General features: G+C 36.6%; 1 protein-coding gene across 2 annotated transcripts in view; it reads right to left on the bottom strand.

Annotated features, from left to right (window-relative positions):
* Stam2 (signal transducing adaptor molecule 2) overlaps window positions 1-10,299 on the bottom strand; it is a 71,027-nt gene that overhangs the window by 26,054 nt on the left and 34,674 nt on the right. For both annotated transcript variants that reach the window (XM_008837946.3, XM_008837947.3), the window contains exons 2-7: window positions 7,783-7,867; window positions 6,716-6,791; window positions 6,513-6,611; window positions 5,117-5,263; window positions 3,147-3,216; window positions 2,038-2,224 (exon numbers count right to left, since the gene is read on the bottom strand). In XM_008837946.3, coding sequence (XP_008836168.1) covers window positions 2,038-2,224; window positions 3,147-3,216; window positions 5,117-5,263; window positions 6,513-6,611; window positions 6,716-6,791; window positions 7,783-7,867 — 664 coding nt within the window. The remainder of the gene's footprint in view (window positions 1-2,037; window positions 2,225-3,146; window positions 3,217-5,116; window positions 5,264-6,512; window positions 6,612-6,715; window positions 6,792-7,782; window positions 7,868-10,299) is intronic.

The raw sequence follows: 10,299 nt of genomic DNA, 5'->3' as shown, positions 1-10,299 counted from the left end.
GTGTAGCCCAGCCTAGTCTCAAACTCATGACCTTCCAGCCTCAGCCTCCTAAGTGCTAAAATTATAGTCAGGCATGTATTACCATGCCTGATGACATGATTTCCTTTTAACCTAAGATTTCAACTTAACTCTAGCAACCAAGTTTGTATCAGTGTTTAAAATCTTGCCACTCCCCAGTTACATACACTGACAACATCTAGCTGTGCTATGTCTATTGCAACTATAAGAGTGGAATGTCTTATTTAAAAAATAACAGCAATTGGCCCACATGTTCCTTCATACTCAGGCTGAATTCTCTGAGCAATTACAAACAGTTCTTTTTGCATTGGTCTCAACTGAAAAGTTTTATATGGGTCTTAATTATTTAATGAGTTTATGAAAGACATGGTAGACCAGTGGAATACAACAGTATATAAAGCCACACAAAAGGCAAATAACACTGGATATTTAATGAAAGATTCTTGTCACTAGATAGCATATGAAAGATTTACAGCAGTTACAACAGAACAAGAGAATGGAGATGTCATCTAGGTAGTACATCAGCAGGTAGTACAAACTTACTGAAGTACCTGTCAACGTGGGAGCAACAATTTACTTTTTAAAAAAAGTATTATATAAGACTAATGCTCTAGGTCTGGAGCACCCAAAGTACAAAATAAAGTCACTCAAACTTAGGACATACAAGCCAGATACCTCAGACTGAACAGATGGGAACCCCAGCTCTCTACCTTTCTACTATTTTCCTCTAGGGATTATGTGCCTCAGGTTAAATGATTAGTTCTGAAAAGAAAATTTTACAGGGAAAACAAAGGTTTTTTTCTTAGTGAATACAGTGCTAGTTTGGCTTCCAAAGAGACCTCCTTTTCCTGTTTTCAGTATCTTACAAAATTTGTTCTATCTATTCAAAATCAATTCAAGTACTGGGGACATAGCTCAGTGATGAAGTGCTACTCTGAAAGGTGAAGTCAGAGTTCAATCTCTAGTGCTAAGAAACTGGATAAAACAGACAAAGCCTCCATCAAGATTCATCTGAAATCAAGTGCCAGAGTAAGTCTCCTTTCCCAGATGTCTGCACGTGTGAACTGAGCCTTTTATAATATTCACCATGCTCTGCCTTCTATATAAGTGTCTATATAGTAATTTTAACTCCCTTACTTTATTTAGGCTTCATAAAAACAGAAGTGTGCCCTCATTCATTTTTTATTATAAATAGAGTCTATTACATAACATTTTCTCTATAAATATTTTCAGCAGGAAAGCAAAATCATTATGTATCTAGCCATTTAAAAATATACTAGATTGCGGCCAGCAAGATGGCTCAGTGCTTAAGGCACTTGCTGCCACGCCTGACAATTTGAGTTCAATCCCCAGAGCCTACGTGGTGGAAGCAAAGAACCAACTTCCCAAATTGTCTTCTGGCTTCCACACAAGCAGTGGTACACAGATGGTCGCACACAATCAATCAATCAATCAATCAATCAATCAATACATGAATAAATAAATAAATAAATGCACTTTAGAAGGATAAAGCTCATGCTGAAATCTCAGTCCTGTGTAATCTCAGCATTTGGGAGGCTTAGGCAGGAGGATCATAAGTGAGAGGCCAGCCTGGGCCACACAGTAAGAGCCTGTCTAAAAAAAAGTAAAATAAAGAACTCTCAGGGCTGAACACAGACCAACCTTTTTTTTTTTTTTTTTCTTACAACTTCAAATGATTAAAAAAATCATGAGGTAAGTAGTAAGTTAAGGTACACACAATGCTCAAGGTAACTGCAATCAGATGACTGATATTTATGCATTATGCAACTGTGATAAACAATATTACTTAATACATCTTTCATGCAAGACATAAAGGATACTTTGCTATTAAATTTAAAAGAATAAGAAACTCATTCTCTAACTTTTAAGAAAAAATAATTAAGACATGAAAAGACTGTATTATTTGTCAAAAAGTAAAAATAACCGAATATTCACGTTTTTCAGTAGACGATACTTTACCGTTTTTCAGAATTCTATACATAAAGTTGTGAGACATACCTGTCATCCAGAACTATAACAATTTCACCCTGTTTAAAGGTGAGTTCATTGTCCTCAGCAGCTTCAAAGTCATACAGGGCTCTCACTTTCCGTACAGCCTTATTATTTAACTGAATTTCTGCAGATGGATATAAAGATTTTGTCTCTATGTGTTGCTGTTTCTGCTCTTGCAATGATAATTCAATAGCTAGATTGAAAAATAAAATGTAAAGATACCCATTATTAATATGTCTAAAAAAATTTAAAAGAAATATTATATAATAATGTTGTATATAACAATAAATCAAGTATGCATTTTCTTTTTCCAGATAGGGTTTCATTTGTAGCCTAGGCTGGTCTTGAACTCCCTATGTTGTCAAAGATGACCTTGAACTCCTGAATCTCCTTCTCTACCTCTTATGTGCTGAGATTTTAGGTGTATGCCAGCTAGCCTGACTCAAGTAAGTACTTTATTTGTCTAAATAAATGATAGATGTTTAAATTCAGGAGGGGTAGGGACATATGACATTTTTTTTAAATTTATTTTTAAAAATGAAGTTTTTGCTCATTCCATATTATCACAGTCTGTAATATACAGAGGCTATTATTTTTATAGCAAACAGATTGTGACATTATAATACGGGTAGCTTTCCATATAGGACAAACGATGAACATATTTCTGTGCTTGACTCATAACTCTGGCATTAAGAAAAGGTGAAATACAATCTCTCCTAAGGTAGAACAAGAAATATATATTATTGAAAAAGAAAATGAATTAAGATCATCTTATATCATGTCATTTGTTTTCCTGACTTTTTTTTTGTCTTTTTGAGACAGGGTCTCCCTGTAGCTCCAGCTGTTCTGGAACTCACTACGTAGACCAGGCTGGCCTTGAACTCACAGAGATCCGCCTGCCTCTGCCTCCCCAGTGCTGGGACTAAAGGCGTGTGCCATCATGCTTGGCCCTGTTTTCCTGACTCTTAAGATGCCACTGGCTTTTAGATTTGAGGTAAAAATTAGCTTTTAGATTTGAGGTAAAAACATCTCATTTCATTACATTTTTCCATCAATAAAATTTTCTGGTGAGGATATTTTAAGCAATACTAAATTATACATGCTTGATCATTCACCTTTAGCTATGTCTTCATCTTCTTTGTTTTTGTTCAATGATGTACCATTCCTGGCAGCAGCTGAGACAGTCTGTAGATGCATGAGTAAAATGAGCACAACTACCCTTTCAAAGAAAACACAAGCTCTATAATTACGTGAGGATGCTAATTTTAAAAATACTGATAACTTGATTCCATTTAAAAGTGAGGTTCTTTATAATTTAAGTAGTTGTATTCAAATACTAAAACAAAACATCAGCAATTTCAAGAAAACATTATAAATGCACAAGGGGCATAAACTGCCTTACATTCTGCATAAATTTAACTATCTGACATAGAACTTGGCATACAGAAAGTACTAAAATATTTATAGAGTGAATAATGTGCCTTTCCTGTACACACTTCCTGTTCTCAACTGTGGAAGGTTTCTTACTGCTATCAGTATAGAGTTACAGGAGAAGTACCAGCCAAAACCATGCCAGCTGAAGGGGAGAGAAGAGAGGACAGGCCCAGCAGAGGTTCTAGGGATGCATCTCAAGTCCTGCTCATTGTGGCTGATGGCATGCTTGAATTCAATGACACATAAGGTGGGTGTCCCAGACTCTGACCATCAAGTAGTTCTTTAACACAGATTTTTGGGAATGACATTTAGAAAGGACAGATCAGTTGTTCTTCATTACTTATAAGTCTATTGTATCCCTCCCCCTCCCATCCTACTAAAACTACCTTCAAGTTTCCATTAAATTTCTACACTTACAATTCTAACCCACTGCATATGTACAACATACACCTTCAGCATATTCAGTGTTAAACAAGCAATTTTCAATTCCAAGAATTTGTTCACGTCACCATTTCTCTTCCCTGCCATCATCTCTCTCTTCATTCTAGTCTCCCTAACAATACATCTGAATCCCAAAATTCTCCCTCTTTACTTTCTTCCCTTGTCAATTCATAGCTTCCTCTTTCTTCTTTGTACTAAGACAGACAGCACCTAGTCTTTTAGCCATCATCCCTTACCTGTCACTTACAATTTAAATTAGCCATCTGTTTTTCTATCTGTGACCATCTTTAAAATTTACCATAAATTTTTCTTTTAAAACAATTAATTATTGTCAGTGTATATGTTGGGGGAACATGTATGCAGAGGTAAGAGAATGAGACAACTTTGTGGAGTTAGTTCTTCCTTTCACCTTTATGTAGGTTGTGGGAATCAAACTCAGGTTGTCAGGTTTGTGCAGCAAGTACCTTTACCCATTGAGCCATCTTGCCAGTTGCCTACCATACATTTCTTAAAATGTAGGGCCATCTTGGACAGTCTAAGCCTTTTCTATGATTCCAGACTTCAGAGTAATATTAGATACATTATTTGTATCTCATTTACTTTTTAAATTTCTGGTACATAGATGAAATGTGCTTAACAATTAGAATGTCTACTAAATTAAGGCACTACAAGGCTGGGCGTGGTGGTGCATGCCTTTAGTCCCAGCACTCAGGAGGCAGAGACAGGTGGATTTCTGTGAGTTCGAGACCAGCCTGGTCTGCTACATAGTGAGTTCCAAGCTAGCCGGGACTACAGAGAGATCCTGTCTCAAAAAGACTAAAAATAAATAAATAAACAAACAAAAAACAAATAAATTAAGGCACTATATTAGATAGGCACTCAAGGGATACAGGTGGGAAATGATGATCAAGACATTCCTTGCCAGGGCTGAGAAGATGGCTCAACAGGTAAAGGTGCCTGTGCCAAGCGTGACAACCTGAGTTCAATCCCTGGGACCCACATGGTAGAAGAGAACTGACGCCTACAAGTTGTCTCTGACCTCCATTATTGTGCGCAGCACACACACACACACACACACACACACACACACACACACACACACACAGAGTAAAAATGTAATTTAAAAAAAAGACATCTCTCACCAGCTTTTAGGTAAGATACATGCCTTCAAACAGTAGAGGGCCATCCATGGTCTGAATGAATCTCTCACCTGAAAGCCTGCTGAAGGAAAAGTAACTCCTTCTTCTTTCATAGATTTAATAGTTGCAGATATTAGACTAAATTGGGGATCCTTCTGAAATTCTTCTGACCATTCCACCATTAAAGATTTCAGCTTTTCACATACTTTTGGATGAGCCTTATAAGGAAAATGCAAGACAAAGGAACAAAAAAAGTAGAGTTAAAATAAGTACTTAAAATTCATTAACAGGACTGGCAAGATGGTTCAGCGGCTACAAGTGCTTGCCACCAAGCTTGACAACCTGAGCTTGATCTCCATAACCCCATGTTGGAGGAGAACCAACTCCTGCAAGCTGTCCTCCTCTAACCTCCACAAATGCACCATGGCATGTGAACACACGCGCGCGCACACACACACACATGTGCGCACACTAAATAAATTTAAAACAATGTTTAAATTTGTAAACAAAGAAAATTACCAATAGAATTCTCTTTAATTATATGAACATCAATAAAAGTCCAGTAACCCTAGTCTGAGTACTTGACAGATGCTCATTCACAAATTAAGAGAGAGCTGCTTCATGCAAAAAATCACCCTTTTGGATCATTCTTGCTAAAATGACTACAAATCTTTTATACCCAAAGGTTATTTGCTCTGTTTCTTAATATTCTCAGTATGAGCCGGGCGTGGTGGTGCACACCTTTAGTCCCAGCACTTGGGAGGCAGAGGCAGGCAGATCTCTGTGAGTTCAAGGCCAGCCTGATCTACATAGTGAGTTCCAGGACAGCTGGGGCTACAGGGAGACCCTGTCTCAAAAAGACCATATATATTCTCAATGTTAGATTAAGATTTTGTTAACAACTTGATATTAACAGCATGAGAACGCTACTCAGTTTCCATCTCAAAGAAAGGAGAGCCCTCCCCAACTCTGCTCTAAAATAAAAGCTATTTTGTTCACCAACGTTAGTGGGAATCAGTATAGAATGGGGGTTAAAGTCTGGAATCGAGTCATAGACACCTGGATCTGAATCTCAATTATGCCATTTACTGACTGTATAAACTTGGAAAAGTTAAACTTTAAGGGTGGTTAAGAATAAACAAGGTAGTATATATAAAATGGTTCAATCAGTGACTGACCTCAACCAAGATGAGTTCTTACTACTAACATATACATATGTATAATTATATATAATATGCAGTAATGAATAATGTGTGTGTATATACATACATGCACATACACACACATGCACTCTGGGAAGAAAAGAATTTGAAATGCTATAAATGTAAACAATCAAATTTTAAAACAAGAAATTTTAACTTATTTAAAAATGGTTTCACTTATAATAGAACCTTATTACATATAATCAAAATGATATACAATACACATTTTTCAATGACTTAAATTTCTTTTCTTTTTGAAACTTACCTTATTTTTTATCACAGCACGTACTTCTGTTGCAAAATCACGGGAACATACTTCTAAATGAAATATCTTTCCACAGTTTGCCACACAAGCCCCAAGAAGCTATTAATTAAATAAAAATGAATATATAAATATTGAAATGGTATCTTAGAATTACTGAAATGAATACATTTTAACTTGGGTCAAATGACAAGACTTTTACTCACAGTTAATGCCTGCAGAGCAACATGAGGAACCTTATGATTTACCCTTTTCATTATGGCTTTGAGGCAATCTTTTGCTCTAAAAAAAGATAATCATTTTCGAGACTTTCAATTCAAGCACTAAAATTACAAGACATTTCCTTACCAAACGCTTTAGAAATAAAATTCCAGAAACTCTGATTTATAGATGTAAACAGCTTTTTAAAAAATTGGCAAAAATGCACATTCCAATATCAAGAGAAATATTTCACAAAAAGTCAATCAACACACAGAACTATACATACAAATTCTCTTGTTTTCTTGAAGAGATTTAGCTTTCCCAACAGCAAATTCTTACCTTGAAGAGAGCTAAGATGATATATAATCTTAAGACATGTGGATGATCTATGAAATGCTCACACAACTGTACAGCACCCTCTCACGCTCCAGAGGAAATAGGTGCAGCTTAATAGGCTGTACCCTCCTCAGAAGCACTCTTTTGCCATTCACTTTTTTATGCTCCCTATTATACTTAGTCTCCTACATGTCTATGTCACAGGGAAATTCCCAAATAACTAATGGGTCACAGCTCATATGCAGCCCTGATGTGCCTTAATTATCTGTGTTAATATAGCTCAGGTTTTCAGTTGAACATTTTTCCATTTGTCTTTCAGGATAAGGTTAATATAAATCTGGCCTACTAGATCTCTTTACTTCTATCTCTCAAAACTGAACAGTTTACTTAAATAGTTCACATGACAATTTAAACGAACCCTTTAGTTAAAACTAGCATATCAGGGTTGGAGAGATGGTTCAGCACTTAAGAACACTAGTTGTTCTTGCAGAAGATCTGTGTTCGAATCCCAGCAGCCACATGGCAGCTAACAGCTGTCCAGATCCAACAGCTTCTTCTGATGTCCTTGGGCATTACATGACACGGGTGCACTTACCTACATGCAGGCAATACACGAATACAAATAAAATAAAAATAATAAATAAAATATTTTTTAAAATTAGCATATCAAGTTCTTTTCAAATTTACATTATGAAGAAACAGGTTTTATCAGGCTCCTATTCATTGAGCACCTTACCCATTCGGAGTGCTTCCAACCTTGTCACATATGTCCATAATAAGACTCCAATCTTCTGTGGTATTGTATTCATTCGTGACCTTTTCTGGAAAATATATAACATATACAAAAACTAGCAAAACACTAAGATACCATAAAAGAACTATGGATGAATTTTTTAAAAATATATTTTTGCTAACTTCAATTTTATTTTTATTTATTTATCTTCAGGGTTTTTAGTTGCTGCTATTGCTGTTTTTTGGCTAGCCTACCTTAGTCTCCAGAGTGCTGGGATGACAGGCATGAACTACTAGGCCCAGCTTAACTTAAATTTAAAATTGTATTATATGATGAAATAAATTAATTAAATGTTTGGAAGACAAAATGTCTTCCAAAGTTATAAATTATCAACAATATCACCAACTCCAATTTGAAAATTTAAAAATACATCTTCATGCAGCACATGGTGGCACACATCTTTAATCCCAGCGCTCAGGAAGCAGGGGCAGGTGGAGCTCTATAAAATTGAAGTCAGCCTGGACTACATTGGGAGTTCTAGGCCAACTAGGGCTACAGGGAGAATCTGTCTTAAATAAACCAAAAAAAAAAAAAGTTGAAAGACTCTTCATACAAGGGGAAATATGCATATGCATTACCTTCCTTCTTTTATTTTACATTTTGTGTCTGTGTGTTTGTGATTGTGTATGTGTGTGTGTGTATACCTGACATGGTGCATATCTGGAGGTCAGAGGAAGTTGGTTTTCCTTCCACTATATGAGTCCTGGGGATCCAATCCAGGTCCTCAAGCTTAGAGTTAAGTGCCTTTACCCACTAAGCCATCTTACCAGATCAGGAAATATGCATTAAACTGTTCACTGAAGCATTGTTCTCAACAACAAAAGGAAACTAATGAGCAAAATATAGTAAACTTAAACAGCAGAATATGAAAATGAGACATACAAAATTAAATATACAAATATGTATAACTCTCAAGGCATAATGGCTTCTTTGGGCTTACAATGCTGAGTCAAAAGAAAGCTAATAGTTAAAAAAGACAATATTCATATGAAATTTTTGAAGCATCTTTACTAAAATATAATGCACATACTAATATAGTTCATGAATTTAACAGTCAATATTCACACAGTTAGTATATATACAGACTTGTATAACTATCACCAGTAGTTTTAAAAAATGTTCATTTTCCCAAAAGAAATCTGTACTCGCAGTCATATACATTCTCTTTCCATATTAAGCTTCTGTCTCTAAACATTTATCTATTTTGATTTTTTTCATATAAACAGAATCATGCTTAGGTACTAGCTTTTGTTTTAGCATAAACTTTCAAATTCATCCATGTTACAGTATGTATCAGCATTTCATTTTTTTAACTGGTAATTTTCTACTGCATAATTATACATTTGTGGACTGCAGAGATGGCTCAGTGGTTAAGAGAATCGGGTGCTCTTGCAGAGGACCTGGGTTCAGTTCCCAGCACCCACTGCTTCCTGATCCTTTGTATCCAGACCAACCCAGTTCCTTCTCCAGTCCCCAGGAGAACTCTGGGCCTGGCCCCACCCTCACTTCCCTCTACTTCCCTGGGCCTGGACAACCCACCGGCCTCTTTCCTGGACTCCAGGGCTGACCTCCAGCACTTCCTGATCCTTTGCATCCAGACAACCCAGTTACTCAGTGCAGTCCCCAGGAGCCTCTGGGTCCTCCTCCTGTCCCCATCTTCCTTTGCATCTTGGGGTGGCATGGCAAACAGCTGCCCTAGACCAGCATCTTTCCTGGGACCGGTTCCCAGGCCAGTCCAACCCCCAAATTTCTGAGGCCAAAATCTTTCCTGGAGGGATCCAGACCTTAGGAGAAAGCCTGAGAGCATCTGACTCTCATCTGACTTGGGCGTCTGTGGGAACTCCTGAAGACAAAAGTAATCTGGCCACTCCAATACAAAATCAAAAGAGGGAACCGGAAGCTTAAAGGAACCAGGTTTCATGCCCAAAAAGTAAACCACAAAGACACACAAAGTTTACAAAGAGAAGCAGACCTACACTTGAAGGCTTGAGTCTCACACAAGTATCAGAAACTACAAAAGAAATTCACAGGTCAAAATCACAGAGGAAAAAAAAAAAAAATAACATGAAAAATCAAAATAATGTATCCCCACCAAATACCAATAGTCCTCTAGAGAAGTACAATGAGAACCCCTAGAGATAATGCAGGACATGGAAGTCAAAAGAACAATTATAAACATTATAAAAGAAGTCTGAAGGCTTGAGTCTCACACAAGTATCAAAAACTACAAAAGAAATTCACAGGTCAAAATCACAGAGGAAAAAAAAAAAAAATAACATGAAAAATCAAAATAATGTATCCCCACCAAATACCAATAGTCCTCTAGAGAAGTACAATGAGAACCCTCTAGAGATAATGCAGGACATGGAACTCAAAAGAGCAATTATAAACATGATAAAAGAATTCAGTGAATTTAAAGAACACACAAACAAAGAAATCAAAGAACTGAAGGAAGATAGG

This window comes from Nannospalax galili, unplaced genomic scaffold (genome assembly GCF_000622305.1).
Source record: "Nannospalax galili isolate Female #2095 unplaced genomic scaffold, S.galili_v1.0 scaffold499, whole genome shotgun sequence".
In the NCBI taxonomy this organism is placed as follows: Eukaryota; Metazoa; Chordata; class Mammalia; order Rodentia; family Spalacidae; genus Nannospalax; species Nannospalax galili.
The sequence above is the reverse complement of the archived record's forward strand: the minus strand, read 5'-3'. Positions and strand labels throughout refer to the sequence as shown.